This window comes from Pteronotus mesoamericanus, unplaced genomic scaffold, assembly GCF_021234165.1.
Source record: "Pteronotus mesoamericanus isolate MK-2021 breed Mesoamerican mustached bat unplaced genomic scaffold, CSHL_Meso_final contig_68, whole genome shotgun sequence".
Classification (NCBI taxonomy): Eukaryota; Metazoa; Chordata; class Mammalia; order Chiroptera; family Mormoopidae; genus Pteronotus; species Pteronotus mesoamericanus.
The window spans coordinates 4,326,276-4,346,890 of record NW_026555234.1 but is presented as its reverse complement, the minus strand read 5'-3'; the positions used below and the strand labels follow the sequence as shown (position 1 = coordinate 4,346,890).

Here is a 20,615-nt window from a genome sequence, read left to right as displayed (position 1 = left end):
CCAGCCAGCTGGCGGCAGCCGTCCCGGGCAGCCGTGGCCTTGACCTGACAGGTCACTTCTCACTTTGTTGCCTTGAGTGGTGCTCTCCTGTACGTGACTCTCCTGCTGGCCTTGTCCCTCCCAAGCAGTAGAGTCGCTGGCTCTTAGGTTCGGAAGGACTTGGAACCTCTTCATAGAGCCTCTTGTCTTATAAAGGTGAAAACAAGCCGCGGTTGCTGAAGCGTCTCACCCCAGTGCCTGCTGGCAGCGAGGGTGGACCCAGAGCCCAAGCGTTGCGGTCTCTCTGAGAGGGTCCCTAGAGGCCTGTGTGGCAGCCCTTAAGCCCCTCGGCCCCGCCCCCACGTCTGTGGCCTGGGACTGGTAGCCCTGCCTCCCAGGACTAGCTTGAACACGGGGCAGGAGTCTGTCCACAGGTGCCCACCGCCGGCCTGGCTGCCAGCAGGGGCGCCATTGAGCTGCCCTTGTGCAGGCCACTGCCAGCCTGGGCTGCCGCAGACGTCCGTCTTGGTTTTATTTTAAGGTTTTATTTATTTTTAGAGAGAAGGGAAGGGAGAGAGAAAGAGGAAGAGAAACATTAATTCACGAGAGATACATCCATCGGTTGCCTTTCTCTCACCTCTCAATCGGGGACCTAGCCCCCAACCCAGGGATGTGCCCTGAGCAGGAATTAACGGGCGACCTTTCAGTTTTCAGGCCGGTCTCAACCCGCTGAGCCACACGAGCCAGGGCAGAGCTCCATTTTCATGAGCTCCATGTGGGAAGTCCCCTTGCAGTCCCAAGAGAGGAGAGCAGACAAGTCACTCTCAGCCCCATTAAGTATAGGGAGATGCAAGGTAAGGGTGCGGCTCTATCCCTTTGGGGAGAGAGACGGTGCTAGAGTCTGCCTCTCCTGAAGGCGCGTGCAGGCCCGTGCAGCCATGTGGCCCTCAGCCCGCACCCTCACCGCCTGGCACCCCCACCCCGTGTTGGTGCACCGACCCGGACCTCGGGTACTGAGGCAGTTTGACACACGCCTCACACCCAGCCACCTGGAGCTCACCGGTCACGAGCCAGTGCCGCTGAGCGAGGTCCGCCCAGGCTTTCCCTGGGGGCCCCTGGGCGTCCATTCTCTGAGCAGCAGGGCCCGTAACCTGCTGACGGCCGTGGGCTCGACAGCGGCCCCCAGAAAGAGCAGCAGGTGGCGCCCTCCTGGAGTCTCCCCGAGGGGCCCGGCCCCCCCCAGGCCTGCCATCAGGCTGCGGTCTGTCTGCACCGTCGGCTGCGCAGGCCAGCCCGGTCCTGCGGTCTGCGCGCCACTGTCACCGCAGCTTGGGGGACTCTGACGGGGCACGGCGGGGTTCAAACAGCCCCATGGGCCTGCGGTCGGGCCGGCCCCCTTGCTGGTTTACCAGGCGGCTCTAGAAGTCAGGTTTGGATGTGCACGGGGAGATGCCCCAGGCCCAGTGCATGCTGTCCTATGCTTCCCCTGCTGCCCGGGGCGAGGGCCTGGCCCTGGGCCTTTCGGAGAGGGGGCACCCTGTCCTGGCGTTCAGCTTTGCCTTAACCGTGCCCCACATTACTGGGATTCCGAGACTGGGGAAAACGACTCCTTCACCGGGAAGGGCCACACGAATCAGGTGTCCAGGATGACCGTGGACGAGTCCGGGCAGCTGGTGAGCTGCAGCATGGACGACACGGTGCGCTACACCAGCCTCGCGCTGCGGGACTACAGGTGAGCTGCCGGGGGCCCGCCCGCCCCGGCACTTCCTCCGCAGCGCCTGCTCTGCCCTTCGCTCCTCTTCCTGAGCACTCGCTGTCCTTGCCGGGCCCGTGGCCGGGAGCTGAGTTAGCGTCCAGGTGAACGGCAGACACGGGGCCAGGTGTGGGCTGCTGGGGAGGCTGGGCGGCCCAGGTCTCACCCGTGCCCCCCTCCTCAGCTCTGTCCTTCACCTGTCAGGTAAGGTCACTGTGGCGCCCGCGAGGCAGTGTGAGGTTCCTGGCATGTGGCAGGTGGGACCCGGAGGGCAGACAGGCACCCAGGAGACAGGGGTGAAAGGCACTCAGGGTGGCCTTCAGTTTGCGCTGTGCCGTTGATTGACGGTTACTGGGGTTGGGATGGCCGAGTTAACAAGTACTCTGCAATTTTCGGTGCACGGCAGGGAACCGTGTCCCTGCTCCTGGGCAGACTCGGCCCCGCATCCACGGCCCAGACTGGGCCTTATCTGGCCGCACTCAGTTCAGTTGTGTAGGTGCTGCTGTTCTCCTAGACATGGTGGGCTCCTGGAGGCCACCCTGGCAACCCTTACCCTGGGCACAGGGCCCGGCGGTAGCGAGCCTGCGTGCCCCAGGCCACCCTGACACGCCCGTGTCTGCTCAGGCCCGAGGGTGAATGCGGAAGCCGCCCCACAGCCCAGCATGTGGGCTCCAGCCGTCTTCCTGCTGCCCCGCAGGGACCCCCAGCTTGTCTTCCCTTGGGGCCCCCTGAGCCTCGGCCGAGGAGAGAAGCCAGGGCAGAGCCTTGGCCCGCTCACCTTGTTGCGGGCTGGTTTCCTGAGCCCTTGGGACCCCACACGTGCAACTTTCCTCAGTTTATTGTTTTCAAGAAGGTTTTCTGGGATGCGTTTTTGTATTGGCTAAAAGGAAAAATGACACAATTTTCATCTCTTAAAAATAATGGGTTACATTTTTAAATGATCTGCTGGGACGCTGTGACCTGGGGTGGCAGGAGCAGAGCTCAGCGCTCTCTGCACCCAGGAAGCACCAGGGACTTGGGCGGGCGGAGGAGGAGCCGCAGCGGTGACGGGGTGCCGCCTGGCTGGCGGGGGCTCGCCGCGTGGGACAGCAGGGGAAGTGCCCCTTCTGTCCCTCACCGCCCCGCCCCAGGCCGCAGCTCCCATCTTGGGCTCAGCCCTTCTCCCGTCCGAGTCCTTCCGCCCGTGTGTGCGGCCGGCGTCACCCCCCGCCCCCGGGCCCCGCGGAGATGGAAGTAACACGTCTCCTCCTCCCACAGCGGACAGGGCATCGTGAAACTGGACGTTCAGCCTAAGTGCGTGGCCGTCGGCCCTGGAGGATACGCGGTGGTTGTGTGCATCGGGCAGGTACGGGCCGTGCGGTGGGGGCGGGGGGCGGGCGGCGTCCGGTCTCTGAACGCCATGCTGTCCTGTGGGCAGCAGCTTGAGCAGACCTCTTTTTATTTTTTTTAAAACTTTACTTATGTATTTATTTACCTTTAGAGAGTTGGGGAGGGAAGGAGGGAGAAAGAGAGGGAGAGAAACATCAGTGTGTGGTTGCCTCCGAGCACCCCCCACTGAGGGCCTGGCCATCAACCCAGGCCCGTGCCCTGACGGAATCAAACCAGCAACCCCTTGGCTCGCAGGCTGGCGCTCAGTCCACTGAGCCACACCCGCCAGGGCTTGGGCAGGGCTCTTTACTGAGTGTCATTTGCCTCCACTGTGTTGGCTGTCGCAGGCACGCGCTCATCTGTCCTCGTCAGTCCTGTCTGCGCCGTGTGATGTCATCCCTTTCTTCCAGGCAGAAAAACAGAAGCACAGAGATGGCAAGCTGCCGGCTCAGGACAGAGCAGGGGTTTGGACCTAGGCGGCTGGGCGGGCCCTGCCCCCGAGTCAGGCCAGCCCGTGTGTCCGCCCACCCGAGGCCTGCCGGGGCGCGGCCGGCAGCGTGCCCTCCTGGGGCTCTGTCCCAGCCCCCTGGTGGCGGAGCTGTGTGACTTTGGGCGCCCTCCTCGCCCTCCGGGCGTCCGTTCCCTCACCTCTAATGGCTCGCGGAGAGGGTTACGAGGAAGCACCATGCGCATCGGGCTCCCTGCGTCTTCGTGAGCTCCCTTCTTTAAGGAGGAGACTAAAGCTTAGAGCGACCTGGTGACTTCCCCAAGGCCGCCTGATGGCAGGGGCACCAGACCAGAGGAGTGTTAGCTGCTGTTTGGCCCCAGCGCCTGGTTCTTGGTCAGTGTGGCTGAGGTCCCTGCATAGCTTCTCTTTCGGAATTTTTGAATGAAGTGCCTTTGAGACCCCAGCATGACCCACGTGTATAGGATTCTGCTGTCGCAGGTGCTATCTGTCAGACCTAGAGTGCCGGCCTGTGGATCAGAGAGGCAGGGGAGACGAACCCTGCTAAAGGAAGCTGTCCTTCAGCACCCACGGCCCCTCCCCCGCTCCGTGAACTTAATTGCTTCGGGGAGCGTGGATGCTGTGTCCTAGATAGCACCAGCTGCCTGCCAGGCAGTTGCTGCGCCCGGCCTGGGTGGTCGGTCAGTGGGGGTGCAGAGGAGCAAATGGCTTGCAGCACCCAAGCCAAGTGCAGGGAGGGACTTGGGGGGACATTCTAGGACAGGGCAGGTGGATGCCCTGAGCAGTGGGCACTTCCCCGGCCCTTCTCTAAGCACCAGGCCTTTGCAGGTGAGGGGATGAGCTGTGGGGCGTCAGGCCCACGGTGGGCGCTCTCCGTACCCTGTTTTCTCTCTGCGCCATGGGGAGGGGATCCCGCCAACTTCTAGGGGCGTAACGCACGCCACTCTTGTAGCATGGCCGCGGCGCGGGGCTCTCGGTCGGTGGCTGCTGGTTATGTGTGTGTTTATTAGGAACTTAACCCTGAGCCTGGATCCCATCCTCACGGGGCCTAGGCCCCAGGCTCCACGGGGTTCCTATCCCCTGGGAGGCTGGGACTCAGGCATTTGTGAGCTGCCCCCAGAGGCAGTGGTGGCTGAGGCGGGGTCAAGCCCCAGTCTGTCTGTCCCCAGGGCCCAGGGGTGGGCCCAGGCCCCCGGGCCCCCAGCCCCACCTGAGGACTCGCCCCGTCCCCGTCAGCAGGAGGGGCCAGGACTAGGGTGGCCCACAGGACAGGGGTGCATCTGTCCGCGCCCCCAGGGCTGTCCTGTCGCTGGAGCCGGGGGAGCCCATGGGCCAGGGTCCCCGCTCTGCTGACCGCCTGTGGGTATCAGCCTCTGGGGCCCCCATTTTCTCTAAGGTGGGCCAGCGCTGTAGCCCCAAGCCGTGGAAGCCCACGCCGACCACAGCAGATGCCCACAGGCAGCAGGTCAGGGCCACCAAGGTGTGTCCTTGGGTCCGAGAGACCAGGACTGAGAGTGCGCGCATGCTGTGTGCGTCCCCAGGGGTGGTTTGGAGCCTGCTCACCTCCAAGTGCCCTTGTCCTCCTGCATCTCAGGGGAGCTGGTCCAGCAAAGCGCGTTTATTGGGCTCATCGTATAACTGGAGGAACGAAAGTTCAAGCGTCAGTTGGCTTCCCCAGAGGTCGGTGCTGGCGGTGGTGATAGTGGCAATCGGGGCAGTGCCCTGACAGTCACAGCCGGTGTTCGCTGTGGTCCTGGGGCCTGTCGCCGATGAGGGAGGAAGCACCGTTCTGGAAGGGCACGGGGTCGGGGTGGCCCGCCCGGCCCCGAGCCCGGACCAGACCCGAGCGGCGCGGCCCGGGCCCGGGCTCTGAGCGGCCGCCTGCGTGTTTGCAGATCGTCCTGCTGAAGGATCAGAGGAAGTGCTCCAGCATCGACAGCCTCGACTACGAGCCTGAAGTGGTGGCGGTGCACCCCGGCGGGGACATGGTGGCCGTCGGGGGCGCGGTAAGGCCCCTCCGCCCACACCCCAGCCTGGGGTGTCTGGGCTGTGGGACTGTCTTGGGTAAACAGGAGGGAGGTGGGATGGGGGCCCTGGGAACCAGCCTGGGGCGCCTCCTGCCACCCAGGTGACTGCCTGCATGTCGCCCCTCAGTCTCCGAGGGCGGCCCTGCGCCTGGAGATGCTTGCCCCGGTTCTGTGCATGTGGCATAGAGCGCCGAGGGAGGGGCGTTTGGGACCTAGCCAGGAGGCCTTGGACTCTCCGGAACACGGCAGCTCAGCTGCCTCAAGGTCACAGCTGGTCCCTGGTTCGCTCTGGGGCCAAGCTCAGGCGGTTGCGGGCACACCACCTGCCCCGGCCACTGCCCTTCCCTTCGCGCCCAACCCTGCCTCGCCCCGCGAGCTCACCTTGCCAGTTCATTCCAGCGAGTGTTGCGCTCCTCAGTGCCTGGCCTGGGGGTGCGAAGTTGAGGGCTCCCTGCCCTGAGGGGACGTGCCCAAGGCGTGGCCACCAGGTCAGGCTCCCTCCGCACAGGAGGCTCCGGCCGGAGGGAGCTGGGCAGTGGTCGGCCACAGGCCCCACGCCCGCGTTCCCTGGGGCTGAGGGGGCAGCCCGTGGGCGGAGGGGCAGGCCTCGGCCCTGGAAAGAGCAGGTGTGCCTCCCCCCAGGAGTGGCGCGTGGGCCACCCCAAGGGTGGCAAGTCTGCAGGACGGGGAGGGGGTGCTGTCTCGCCAAAGGCAGCAGGTGTATGAAGGGGGTGGGGAGGGGTGCAGGGTGCAGAGCACCCGAGAGCTGATGGGTGTGGGTGCTTCCCAAAGCCTGGCCTGTGAGCCCCTGCGCTGGAACGTGCTGGAGAGTGTAAAATACGCAGCATTGGACAGAATGAGAATTGGGGGGTGCCCGGGGCCCCTCGCTGGGCCACCTCCCGAGGGGGCGGTGTGCATGCCCTGGGGCAGCGGCTCACTGCCCCCGGCCCTGGCCCTGTCCCCTGCAGGACGGGAACGTCCGCCTGTACTCCATCCTGGGCACCGCGCTGAAGGACGAGGGCAAGCTCCTGGAGGCCAAGGGCCCCGTGACCGACGTGGCCTATTCCCACGATGGCGCCTTCCTCGCCGTGTGCGACGCCAGCAAGGCGGTCACGGTCTTCAGCGTCGCTGACGGCTACTCGGTGAGTGTGCCATCTGTGCCTGTCTGTGGCGTGCTGGGTGGCATGGGGCCCGTGGAGGCCGCGGCTTTTCCGTCCTGTTGTCACCGACCAGGCGGGAAGCACAAGGCCACGCGACTTCTTTGCTCTTAGAGCATGACTGACGGGGCGGGAGTTGGAGGTCTTGTTGGGGAGCTGGAGACAGCGGCCGTAGTGGGTGGGGACAGCAGATCGGCTTAGCCAGGTGGCCTGGTTGTACGGGACCTGTTTCTCTTTTGGGCAAAGGGCAGGGGCTTGATTTTTTTTCTGTGTCCTCACTGTTTAAAGCCCAGGACACAGGAGTGCGGGTCACCAAGTGCTGCCTTGTGCCTGGGGCATGCTGGGAGGTGGCTTGGGAGGGAGGACCCAGGGGCCAAGACACCTGGGAGCTCGCTCTGCTCCGAGCAGGAAGGGCATGGGGAGCAGCCGCGCGTGCAGCTGACGAGAGCGTTCGAACGCTCCTGTTTCATCGGCAGAGCTGCACCCTGGGCAGCGTCCACCCCGCTCCACCAGAGAGGGGGGCCGCTCTCAGGAGGGACGCAGTCCGTAGCTGGGCGAGGGACTGGTGCAGGCAGCACGAGACCATGGGGTCTCCAGTCCCGGGGCCTCCCCACCACCTGCCGACCCCCAGCCCCAGCCCCTGTGGCAGCTGGGATAGCTGCGGCAGAGCTGAAAGGGTCCACCGTCTAGGGTCTCCCGCCGACATCACTGTGTCACGTTGTCCATTCGGTCAGCTAGTTTTTGGTGCATGCAAAGTAGGTTTCAGGCCATCTGCAGGTCTTCCCATAAACGCTGCAGCTCGCGGTGGGGACCTGGAGCTCAGCGGTGTCTTCCCTGCTGCCGTGAGGTTCACGAAGGACGACAGGCACCGCGAACGCAGGGGCACATCTGCGTGTGTCCACCTGTATCCCAGGCCTCCTGGTCCCACATGGGTCACGTAGGCGGTTTCATTGGCCTGTGACAAGCCTTGTGTAGGAGGCACTGAGCCACCTACAGGAGCCGAGTCCCCCAAGGCTGGAGCAGACGAACTGGAGAAAGGCAGCAGTGGCTAAGCTGGCTGTTTTCGGGGCTGAAGAACGAGACGGGGTGCTTTCCCAAACGGAGAGCCCCTGCGAGGCAAGGCTTTGAGGCTGGGGCGCTCTGGAAGGGGCCCGTGCGGGGCCTAGGGCTTGGCCCAGGCTGCCTGCCCCCTGCGGGGCGCGGGCAGGAGGGACCTCCTCGCGTTCCCATCTCCGCACTTCTCTGGTCGGGCATTTCTGCCTGTCCCCTCGCTGGGTTGAGGGCCTGGAGGGTGGCCGGCAAGCCCAGTACTGTCCAGGGGGCCCTGGGGGGCAGGGGCTGGTGCTCGGCCGTACCTTCGAGTGGCGGGGGCCTTGCGGCTCCTCACTAGGGGGCCGGGAGTGGGAGGCGTTGCCTGGTGCTCATCGTCACCAAGGTCCGTGAGAGGACACGTTCCCCAGCCTGAGTCCTGACCTGCCACCTCTACCTTTCGCTCGCGACTAGGAGACCAACGTTTTTTATGGACACCACGCGAAGATCGTCTGCCTGGCCTGGTCCCCGGACAACGAGCACTTCGCTTCTGGCGGCATGGACATGATGGTGTACGTCTGGACCCTGAGTGACCCCGAGACCAGGGTCAAGATCCAAGGTGACTCTCGTACCCGCCTCAGCTCCCAGACACCTGGCCCCAGGGCTCCAGTGTCATTTCTGTCCTTTCGGGGAGGCCACCCGGGGAAGGTGTGTGTCTCACTCTCCTCTGTCAGACCCCAGGCTCTGCCGGTCTGTTCGGGGCCCTCAGAGGGGCCGAGACGTCCCGGCGTGAGAGCCGGTCGTCTCTGTACACGGGACGCGTGCTGAGTTAAGCGGCCGCTCTTGACATCTCTCAGTCTGTTCAGACCACCGTGGCAGAATCCTACACAGCGCGTGGCTTACACATGACAGAAATTAGTTGCTCGTGGTCCTGGAGGCTGGAAGGCGGGGTCAGGGTGCCAGTGTGGTTGGTGAGGCCTCCTCCATGTTGCCACCTTCTCGCCGTGTCCCCACGGTGGCAGGGGGCTCTGCGGGACGCCTTTCATGAGCACACTGCTCTTGTCTGTGACCTGAACTCATACCGTCGCTCTGGCCCGAATTGGGCTTTCAGCCAGCTTTGGGGGGGTGACAGCGTTCATTCCGACCATCGCCGCCTCCCTTCCCCCGCCCTTCAGGCTCGCGTCTCGGCTGCAGTGGCGTCCGGTGGACCAGCATGTGAGCCACACATGGACTTAACGTTTTTCCAGCAGCCACGTTTCAAAAAGAAACAGGCGAAGCTGTTCTTAATAGTCTACTTCCTTTCACCCAGCACGCTGCCTCCACGTCGTGGCAGTAGCTCACGGCACGGGCTCTGGGTGGGGCCGTCCTGCAGAGGGGATGTGCAGCGCCGGCGTGGGGCTCGCCCCTCTCACCTGCGTCCTGCCAGACCCCGGTCCCTGTGCAGAGGGAAGGGGGCTGCCTAATAGTGGCGCCCGGCGCCCCGGGCCAACTGCACTCGTCCCAGGCTGCTGCGTCGTCCTCGTCCGAGGCGTGGGGAGGAGCGGAGAAGCGGGGTTTTCCTAAGAAGTGTGTTTTACCTTCGCAGATGCACACCGACTCCACCACGTCAGCAGCCTGGCCTGGCTGGACGAGCACACGCTGGTCACCACCTCCCACGACGCCTCTGTCAAAGAGTGGACAATCACCTACTGAGGACCCCGCCCTTGGACGGACCGAATCAGGGACTAGAGTTTAACCGCAGCAGAACACAGCATTTCTCTCAATATTTCTGTAACGCGCGCCCCCCGCCCCACTCGCGAGGGAGGGGCCCTCACCCCCGATGACCCTCGTCTCTGCAGGGTGTTCGTGTCTATCCACGTCCTTCTGAAAGCTTTAGACAGTGACAGTTTGCACATGAAAAATAAAGTGAGCACTTAAACAGTGTGTGGAGCATAACTCAAACCCGCCCCCAGCGCAGCCCGAGTGCGGAACATTCCAGAGGCGGAGCCTCAAAAGCACACAGACCGCTCCCGTGGCTCCTGCCATCTCTCGAGGGAGGCTGTGTCCCAAGCCCACCTGCAGGCGGAGGCTGCGCTGGGAGAGGAGGGCGCGCCCGCTGCTCAGCGAGGCCCGGGTTCCAAGTGGCGTACGCCACGCAGCCCTGGAGCAGGAGCCGCGCCGTGCGGTCGCCTCCAGGAAGCCTCAGAGTAGACGGGCACACACGTGACCTTGTATTTCACTGTCAGTTTTTGTGCTTGATTTTAAGAATGGAACCGTGAGGGGTTTTTTGTTTTGTTTTTTTTTTCTTTTTTAATGTGTGTTAACTGTTGCTTGTCATTGTTTACAAGCTAGTGGGCTGAGGGTGCCGCCTCCGGGATTTTAGAGCCCTTGTTAGCCAGACCGAGGTGTCCTGTCACCGTTTACTGTCACCCTTGGGTGTTTTTCTGTCTTCGTCCCTCTGTCCCCCAGAGCAAAGATTAATTTAAAGGTAAAGAAGTCACTGTAACCTGTCGTCATTTTCACCTTTTCTTTTTCAGTGCAGAAATTAAAAGTAAGTATAAAGCTCAGTGCTTTGGATTTTTTTTGCGTGTGTCGGAATCACTGGTAAATGCTGGCTGAGGCAGCCCCTCCCCCTGCACTTGTGAAAACACTTTGAGCGCTTTGCAAGGCTAGAGCGAGAGAGAATTAAATATCTTTTCTCTTCACTGTGGATGGCTGACTCTGTGGCGGGGCCCCGGGGCCGGGGGCACGTGCTCAGGGGGAGAAGATCCGGGCGCGGGGTGGTTGGGTCCACCTTTCGATGGGAGAGGCCCCAGGGAAGGGGCTGCGACTCCTGGACCTTGTCCCCAGGCCAACCACCAGTTCACTGTGTGACCTGGGCCGCCTCGCCTCACCTCTGATCTCTGAGCCTAAATCTCGTCATTTGTAACCTGGAGACGTCGGCCCGCTGAGATCGCCTGTGGGCACAGCGAGCCTTTCGTCAGCTGACTCACGTGGGCACAGAAGGGGGAGCAGTGTGCGCCATCGTCCACCTCTGAAGTGGAGGTGACAGGGTGCCCGTCCCATGGCGTTGTGTGGGGGCCCCAGGGGGAAGCCCTAAGATGCGTAAATGGAGCGAGTGGGACATACACATTATAGATGCAAAAGACGTTAACAAGCTACACCAAACTACACACACAGTAGTTCCCACATAGACACACCCAGCTAGTGATAGTGCACAGCAAATAGTGCCCCGGGTCCCGGGAGGAGTAGGGGTGGGGCGTGGGAGGCGGTGTTCAGAGGAGGAAAATCGGGGTCAGTGTCCAGGAGCAGGCGGCCCTCAAGGTTGGGGAGGCAAACAGGACTCGGGTTGGGGTCTGCTGTTCCCCAGGGTTCTTGCGTGGACTCCTTCCTTTCATGGGGGTGAACGCTCACAGCCTCACGTTCTCTCATTTAAAACCTGTTCTTTCTATGGAGTCCGGGACTTTGGTGCGTGTGGTTTTCTGACTGACCCCTCGGGCCGCCCCTCCCTCCTTCAGGCTCCAACACTTCAGCCCAGGCAGGGTCTGGGCAGGCGATTCTCTGTTGTGGCCGCCGTCTGCACCTGGGGCGGGGTTGGGCAGCGTCCCTGTCCTCAGCACACTTAGGGCCAGGAGCACCTGCTGCCCCGATTGTGACCCCCAGAAGTATCTCCAGACACTGCCAATTCCGCAAGAGGCCCCTCTACTTGGAGAGGGCTGGGGGGCGTTGTCTGCTAGAAGAGGTTTACGACTTTGATCCTAACAGCTTCGTTCTCTTCAAAAGAACATAAGTGAGTTAGGTGCCTTCACTTCATTCAACAAAACACACTCAAATCATTCATTACTCATACTCACCGATTCCATTATGAACCAGCCACCCTAGTCCGCTCTGGGGACGCACTCCACGTGGAGAGGAGACGAACGGCACTGACCTTGTCTCAGGGCGAGCGTGGAGCATTGGGAAGCATTTAAATTGGACGCTGTCCAACACGGTCGCATTGCAGCAGCGTGAGCTCGGGAACCTGGGTGATGGCCATGAGCCCCAGCCTGGGGTGGGGGCAGGGTGGGGGTCACAGCCCACTTTCAGGGTTCAAGAGCACCTCGAGGTAACCCCACCTCCCTGCATATGGAAGCCCCCCCGCCATCTCTGGGGACCTGCTGCCAGCTGCCCGCTGAGACGTCCACTGTGGTGCTCAGCTGAAAGCAGCAGAGAGCAGCTTGCGGCCGGGGTGGGCGGAGGCCGAGCCAGCTGCTGGGAGCGCTCGAAGCTGGAGGGGTAGCTGGCTGCTGGCATGGCGCGCAGGAGGCCAAGCCGGCCAGTGCACGGGGGGCGGCAGCAGTGGGCAGGGCAGTGCCTCGGGGACCTTGGGGCAGTGGCCGTTCTCTTGTTCATTTGGATGGTGGCGTATAAGTTACCTATTGGGCAGTTACAATATTACCAAAAACCTAGCAGCTTAAAAACAAACGAGGTTGCTGTCTCGTGGCTCCTGTGGCTCAGGAGTCTGGGCAGCTTAGCTCTGTCCCGTGTGCAGCTACAGTCAAGGCTAGAGGCTCCTTGGGGGCTCAGCTGGCGCAGGCTCTGCCTCCCGCGGCAGCACTCGGTGTCCTGCTGCAAGGGGGCCTCAGGCCCGGCCGGCTGTGGCCCGGACACGCGGCCCTCTCTCCGCGGGCAGCTCACCACACAGCATGTTGCAGATGTTACACTCTCACACGAGGCCGCCGCGCACACGCAATCATGTGTAGCCCTCGCTTTTGCCGTATCCTCTGTGTCTAGAAGCAGGTCCCAGGTTCTGCCCTCACAGCACAGGGAAGCCAGATGGATCCTGGGGTCTCTGAAGAGTTTGCCGAGGTCGTTGCACGGGTGTTTATTCAGTTATTTGTTAGGCTGTGTTCATGTGTGTGTATATGTATATGTAAAGATTTGATTATATGTAAATTATATGTAATACATAATATGTAAATATATTTTTGTAAAATACAGCCATGTAAATATATAATATTGTGTAATGTATCATTGTAATGTTATAGAATAAATATATAAATATATTTTAATAGAATAGTTGTAAAATGTGTAATACAGATTTCTATATATTACACATTTATGTACTTTATATTTAAAAACCTATGGTATGTTTCACAATTAAAGACTTTTTAGACCATGAAGCAGTTTTAGGAATAAACCAGTTAGAAAGCGAACGCGCCCAGGAGCAGCCCAGCAGGAAGGCCCTCACCGCTGGGCTCCCGGTGGCGGAGCCCGAAGCAACGTGTGCGCCCTACTCCAGCGCGCAGGAAGGCTGACTCTTTTACCCTCGAGGGCTGGAAGTTGCTGTGAACTCAGATGTCACTCTGTGTGTTACACTCGGAAATTTTTTATTAAAGTGTTTAGAAATTATTTCAATGCCGGATTTTGATTTGAAAAACAGGAAGGAATCGTTTTAACCTAAAACTGCTTTGCAAAGAGTTGGCATTTCTGCACCATCTGCCACGTGCGCAGAACCTCTCTCCGAAGGCCACGTCCTCAGTCCCCTCAGTAAAGCTTGCGGGTCATGGGCATTCGCGTGCCTCACCTTGCTCGTTACGTGTGGTCCCAGGTGCTTCATGTGTTTCTTCCTGTTGTGAGTGAGCTCCTCATTTTTAAGTACGATTTCCACTGACTGGCTCTTTCCTAGGCACGTGACTGAATTTTGGCTACGCACCAAGTCTTTACTAAACCCCCATACTACTTCTTTAAACATTAGTCTTATCTTCGGATGTTTTCTAGGCACACAACGGTAACATCTGCACCTGGTCGCATTTGGGGCTTCTCCCTTCCCGGTGGCCACCCTCTGACTTATGTCCCCTGGAAGCAAGGCACTTAAAAAGCGCTAACCTTCGAGTCTGGTCAGTCCCAGACTGTCAGCGGCGGCCTTGGGCAAGTCCCACCCTCTCCTCATCTAGAGCCTGGGGCTATCACGGGCTCTTCCTCATCGGGTCCTGGTGAAGATTAAATAATACCTGCTTTCAGCACTGTGTCTGGCCTCACGGCTCAATAAATGTTCGCGAAAGCAGAGTTATTATTAGAGTTTATCGGGAACCTAAAACGACAGGGCAGGGACACCAGGTTGTTCATACCAAGCAGGTGGTGGGAACGGGCACATATTGACATGTGACATATGTGGTGTCACTTCCCTCCTGGGGATCGTGCTAGGTTCTTTCCAAGCATTGTCTTTTCACCCCGACCCCCAGCCTGAGGGAGGTACAGTGGCCATTGCCACATCCCACACTCACTTGAAGGGAAGCCGGACGCAGGCCCGCTCTGCTGCAAAGCCTGCGCTCCGCTCGCTCCTCAGCCAGCCCCTGGGGGCAGAATCAGATTCTGGATCCACCTGGAGGCTCTCAGCTCAGCTGCAGGGGCGGGCCACCTGAGGATCTCTAACAATGCAGAGGCGGGCCACCAAGGATTTCTAACAATGCAGCAGTGCTTGAGCCCCACCCACGCCAAATGGAGCTGCCTCTCTGTGGGTGGCTGTGACTTCCGTATCTGTTCAAGCTTCCCCAGGTGATCGTTTTGACCAGGGCTGAGAGCCACTGGTGGTTCCAGCGTCGCATCTGTAACGTGGACAGTCCAGACAGCAATCACAGAAGCCTGGCCTCAAATTCCTCAGGAGCTCAACGTCACCTCCTGCTGTCACAGATTCATTATCACTGCTGGCAGCGATAGATTGTATGTGTCAGCTTGGCTGGGCCATGGTGCCTAGGTATCTGCTCAAGCTTTATTCTGAATGTTTTGGCGAAGGTGTTCTCTGGACGAGATCAACATTTAAATCTGTGCACTTTGAATAAAGCAGATTACCCTCCACAGTGTGGGTGGGCCTCGTCCAATCAGTTGATGGCCCGAACAAGAACACAACTAATTTTCCCTGATCAAGAAGGAATTCTCAGCAGACAGCCTTTGGACTGGGACCGCACCTCTGCCCTGGGCCTTAGGCCTGCTGGCCTGCCTTGCAGATTTTTGGACTTGTGTCTCTAAGAATTGCATGAGCCAACTCCTTAAAATAAATCTCTTTTTATACATACAGGCATCCTATTCTGTTTTTCTGGAGAACCCCGACTCATACAATCCCCTCCCTGGCTCCGAGTCTTAGTGAGACCAAAGGGATCAAAATGGGCCCCTTGTCGGACGCGGTTGCACGTGAAGCATCCCATTCTCGTTCTTCTCTGACTGGAGAGTGCATGGCTAGGGCACAGGAGTCGCAGGCCACAGCACGCGTCGCCTGGTCTAACCGGAACAGAGGCACCGAGATGGAGCCACCATTGCCTGAAGTTATTCCAAAACCAGGGGCGGGACCCAGTGGATGAACATAGCAGCTCCCACCTGGGCTGATGTGGCCCACGAGGGGACATGCGGCGATTCTGGAGACATTTTTTGTTGTGGTGATGGGGCGGGGCATGGGAGGTGGGCGCGCCGCTGGCTCCGGGTGTGCAGAGACCGGGACGCTGCAGCCAGCCCCTCACGCCCGGGGCGGACGGTGCCCCGCCGCAGGAAGGGCGGCTCGACGGTGTGACGGCGCCGAGGCCGCGAGCCCCTGGGTTGGGATGGGGAAACACTTAGTCACTCAGGAAATTAACTTCTCACCCCGTCAGGGGGAGGAGGGCTGCGCTCACATCAGGAAGTCCAATCAGGAGGTTGGACTAACGGGGCGACAGAGAATCTGCTTGAAGGACTGGAAAAACGGGCTGGGGCAAAACAGACCCGGAAAGGTCAGGGAGTTTCGAGGAAAGTCTTAAGGGGCCAGCCATGCCTTGGAGGTCCCAGGAGTCCAGCCCGAGGGAGCGTCACAGCGCCGTGTGTGGCTTGGATTCCATTCCTCTCATGCAGGGTGCTGGCTCCGAGCCTTAGTGAGACCAGAGGTGGTGAGTGGCTGTCTTGTGTTTTGTGGCTGCTGCTGTTGTTTTTAATTTAGGGAGCAATCTGATAAACTCCGCGGGGGAGCTAGGAGGGCAGAGGTCTGGACTTCTCTCTGACAACGGTGATCTTTGGTACCGTTGGTGGGGATGTGGGTGTGGGGACCAATTCCACTGAAGGTGGGGATGTGGGTGTGGGGAACACTGGTACAATCTTTCTCAAGGGAAGTGCAGTCATTATTTAAGACCTGATAATTCTGCGTCTGGGTACAGAGCTGAACACACCCTCCCTAAGGCCGTGAGGGGAGAGGGGACAGGGGACTGGAGGGCTGCTGAAGGCCATCAGGTCTCTGTCCTTGTGTCACGCTCTGTGTAAGTCGTCAGCGTTCCTTTCCTACCAGTGCAGGGAAGCTGGCGCTGTCTCCCCCGTTTTACAACCGAGTAAACGGAAGCTTGTGAGGTGAAGTAACTTGGTGAAGGTCATGTTGCTTATAAACCGCAAGGCTGAGAGTTCAACGCCCTTTCTGCCAGACCCCTACGACAGTGTATTTGTCCTCTGCTCCACCCCCTTCATAGTGAGAAATCAGAGGGGGAAGTACAGAAAGATCTTTTTTCATCACTATTGATGATCCTTCCATTTTGTATTCCTCCCTTCTTTCTTCCTAGAGAAAAGCAGCAGGGAAGATCGGTGTTACAGAAAAACAGGTCCGCGGGCGTGGGGGTGAGGAGTCAGTCTGACCTAGAATTCTGACATTAGTTAAGAATCTTCCCTGGGACCTGGCTGGCATGGCTCAGTGGATTGAGTGCTGGCCTGCAAACCAAAGAGTTGCAGGTTCGATTCCCAGTCAGGGCACAGGCCTGGGTTGGGGGCCAGGTCCCGAACTGGGGGCGTGCAAAAGGCAACCACACATTGATGCTTCTCCCCCTCTCTTTCTCCCTCCCTTTCCCTCTCTCTAAAAATAAACAAAATCTTTAAAAAATATATTTTTTAAAAAAGACTCTTCCCGGGCTGCTTGTAACAAGAATTCTTAAAAGAAAAATGACAACCGACTTACATGAAGCCCACGAGCCAGGCACGGGTCTCAGCATCTTGTGTGTCAGCGTTAGTTTATCCTCACGGTGACCCTGGGAAGCAGGCAGGATGTTTACCACCTGCCGGGAAGGAAGAGACATCCAGAGGTGGAACAGCGTGCCCAAGGCCACCAGCTGAAACGGGAGCCTGGCTGTGTGGGTCTGGGCGCCACACGCCCAGCCGCCAGGACTCTGGGAGGCCGCGCAGGGAGGCTGCTCGCCAGCTCCTTCAGCTCCCGCTCTGCTCCCCGCGAACCACATTTTGGATGCAACATCAAACCGCTCTTGGTTTCGGTTTTCTCACTGTCAAGTGTGTAGAGAAACTGTGTTCCCCTCCCAGGGCCGTCTGAGGGGAAACATCTGCAAAGTGATCAATAAGTTATTGCCATCAAAGTTTCATAATCGCTGAATTAAGCCTCTGAGACCTTTGGGGATCCTCACTAAATTCCCCGGCATGAACCTGGGACGCTGGGTATGGCGCGTGGCCCTGTGGAATGGCCAGAGGATCGCCGAGGAGGGTATGTTGGCCAGGGATTGGTGGGGGGCGGGGGTGACCGCGTTTCAAGAGGAAGGAGGAGAGTGGGTGAGACCCTGGGCCCCGGCTGACGCCTGGGGGCCTGGAAAACCCAGCCGGGGGCCTTTGCAGGGGGAGGAAGGGCAAGGATCTGGCTGCGTAAATGGGAGGAGGGAAGACACGGGAGAGACCCAGGCTTTGGAACCAGGCAGACGTGAGTCCAAATCGCACCTCATCTCCATCCTTGCTCCGTGACCTTGACACCTTCTTCATGCTTTCCTCGCTCAGACGCGGGCCCTTGGAGTCCTCGCAGGGCCGTCGAGGACTCCGTGAGACAAGCTCAGGTGGGCCCCGGGCAGGTGGGTCCCGCAAGGAGCAGTCGCTCAGGAAGCCGCCACCTCCCTTCCCACCAAGGCCCAGGAACAGAGGCATCGGCGGTCAGCTGGCCCTGGAACACGTCTCCCCTTGCGACCACAGACAACGGTCCCCACTTACCTGCCTCAGTTCCCCTGTTTCTTCTTTACAAAGACAGAAACAGGAACCGGTGGCATCCGCTTTGCTGGCAAAGGCTCCCAAATGGATTTTAGCCTTTGTGGCCATTTTTATTTTTATAATGAAACCATATATATATATATATTTTTTTTTTTTTGCTTGACTTTTATAAAATCAAAATAAGCTTCTTTAATGAAATGTTAAAAGTAGGCCTGGCTGGTGGGGCTCATGGACTGAGCACCGGCCTGCAAACCGAAAGCTCACTGGTTCGATTCCCAGTCGGGGCAGACGCCTGGGCTGCAGGCTGGGTCCTCAGATGGGGGCACCGGTGCAAGAAGCAACCAATTGATGTATTGCTCACACATCGATGTTTCTCTCCCTCTCTTTCTCCTTCCCTTCCCCTCTCTCTAAAAGTAAATTAAAAAAAATTTTTTTTAAATAACAATCAGAAGAAAATAACATCAGATAAAAGAGGCGAAGACTCTACAATGTTAGTTCTTCGTGTCACTGCGTTCCGCGTGTCTCCAGCAGACAGCAAGGACTGACATCTGACAGAAAAAACTTGCAACCTACCTCAGAAAAAGTTCTCTGGGCCCTGGCAACCTTCTTCTCCCAAGAGGCAGCCAGGCTTCCATTCTCACACATGAGCGTTTAAATGTTGGGGGCAGGGAGAGAAAGGGAGAGGGGTGATCGCGAAGCACGGCGTGCTCGCCAACTCTCCGACGTAAGGCTTCCTGCAGAGCATCTAACTTCTGTTGCAAGACGCACCATTTGATGTTCTTTGCAGTAACGTCCCCCAGCATAACAGACTCAAGTCAGGTACGATAAGCCGCTAACAGCAAACGTTTGATTTTCACAGAGTTCAGGACAAAACGAGGAAATTGAGTTAAGATAGACAGTCCGAGGCTCTTCGGCTCTTGGAGAGGATGGAGAGAGGCACGTGGGGCCCCCAAAAGTGTCTACACGCCTCTGACATCACTGCGGCGCCCAGCCTGCGAAGGGAGATTCGGATTGTCCTTTCTCAGAGAGGAGCCGTGACTCCGCGGGTTCCATAACCTGCCTGGGATCCCAGGGCCATGTCACCAGCACGGGACCCTGTCCCCCCAGGTCTCTGAAGCCAAGGTCCCTGCGCTGTCCACTGCACCACACTGTCTTTCCGTAGGGACTTCCTGGAGAGTTTGAAGGAAGGTAGAAACGGTGTCCTCTCCAGCGTGGCCTGAGGCCAGGACAGGCAACGAGCGGCAGCCGCCGAAGAGGGTGTCCTGCCCGCCGCGCGCCAGGCCGCACGTGCCGCACTCAGCCCCGTTGTCCCCTGCGACCTTTGGAGCCACCTGACGAGAAGTGCACTGTTTCTAGCTTCCCCCTGGTCTAAGCCTCTGTCGCCTCCCACATGGACCAGACCGGGTCTTCCTGCCTCCTCATTGCGACCATTCTCCCAGCACCACGTGGCCGCCCAAGAGGCTTGGTAAAGAACCAGCCTCCCCATCCTCCTCAACCCTCTGCCCAAATTTAGACACCCTCGACGTTTCCCATGCATCCTAGGGTCCCAGCCCACCTCCCCAGCTTTGTGCCCAACCCCACAGCCGAGGGGGTCAGCCACGCCGGTGTCTCTGCCACACACAGACCCCTCCCCACCTCAGCCGCCTACTGCTCCCTCCACCTGGCCTGACGCCCACATGCCCCCACCCCCGGCCCACGTGCACCAACGTCGGGGGAGCTCTCACTCCTCTGTTTAGATGAGAAGCTCCTCATACTGCCTCTCGTGACACCTTACACCTCTTTCTAGAGTTTTCCATAATTGTACCTGAACATCCATTCAGGTGCACGGTTGTTCAGTGTCTGATTCGCCCTCTGGTCCCTGCTGGGCTCTGGAGCCCCCTCGGAGCGTCAGCCTGCGTGGGCCAAGCGGTCAGGCCTCGCTCTGCCGCGGATTGCACAGCGCATCTCTTGCTCTTTGGCTGGTCAGGACCTTGGAAGCTGATTAGATTGGACCCATAAACACCGCAGCCGCTTTCAAACTGGGCCCAGCCCTCCTGCAATCAGGGGGCGAAAGGCCGGGGTGGCCTGCCAGCCCTGAACAGCAGATTAGCAGGTCGTCTGGTGCTGAGTAAAGCTTAGCTTCTCCAGTAGTCAGGAAACTTTATTCCCTTCTTCTAATCTGAGAGGGATGTGGTCGCCCCAGTGAATGCCCTTGACCCCTGACACCAGTCCTTTGGAAAGTCTCTCCTCAGCTGATGCTACAAACTGGTGCAGACACGGAGTTCCACGGCTCGACAGTCCCGCCAGCTGGAAGAGGGGCCTCCCTCTGCTCCGCCCCGGGTGTGGGCTGGAATTCTCTGCAAGGGACTCGCTAATGCTGAAGAATCAGCCTTCGGGAGCCGCTAAGCCTCAGTTTGCAAATCTGCGAGACAGACATGGTAATGACCTCCTGCCTCAGGTTGCTGGGGTGGGTCACAAGGTTGCATGTGAAGTGGCCTGAGAGGGTCTAGCACATACAACAGACTCGATGAGAGAAATTCTTTTTTTTTTTTTTTTTTTGGAAGCTGTTATGTATTTATTTATAGAGAGAGGGGAAGGGAGGGAGAAAGAGAAGGAGAGAAACATTGATGAGTGGTTGCCTCTCGCGCACCCCCTACGGGGGACCTGGCCTGCAAACGAGGCCTGTGCCCTGACTGGTAATCAAACCGGCGACTCTTTGGTTCACGGACCAGCATCCAAGCCATGAGCCACACCAGCCGGGGCTAATGAGAGAAATTTTGACATTTTCTAGATGTGGACCCAAAAGGCTGGAAGGGTCTTCCCTTCCATCCAGGGATTTTCAGGCTGTGGAACCCAGGACACTTGCTGGCTGTTTGTAGATGAGCGTGCTTATTTTAGATTTTATGCATATATTTTAA

At 59.1% G+C, this 20,615-nt stretch overlaps 1 protein-coding gene across 1 annotated transcript in view; it reads left to right on the top strand.

The window, feature by feature from the left end:
* Nucleotides 1-9,697, top strand: part of WDR1 (WD repeat domain 1) — a 32,711-nt gene extending 23,014 nt beyond the window's left edge. The window contains exons 10-15 of the mRNA XM_054581939.1: nucleotides 1,557-1,711; nucleotides 2,990-3,077; nucleotides 5,462-5,572; nucleotides 6,562-6,735; nucleotides 8,254-8,398; nucleotides 9,365-9,697. Coding sequence (XP_054437914.1) covers nucleotides 1,557-1,711; nucleotides 2,990-3,077; nucleotides 5,462-5,572; nucleotides 6,562-6,735; nucleotides 8,254-8,398; nucleotides 9,365-9,471 — 780 coding nt within the window. The 3' untranslated portion in view covers nucleotides 9,472-9,697. The remainder of the gene's footprint in view (nucleotides 1-1,556; nucleotides 1,712-2,989; nucleotides 3,078-5,461; nucleotides 5,573-6,561; nucleotides 6,736-8,253; nucleotides 8,399-9,364) is intronic.
* Nucleotides 9,698-20,615: the final 10,918 nt, after the last annotated feature.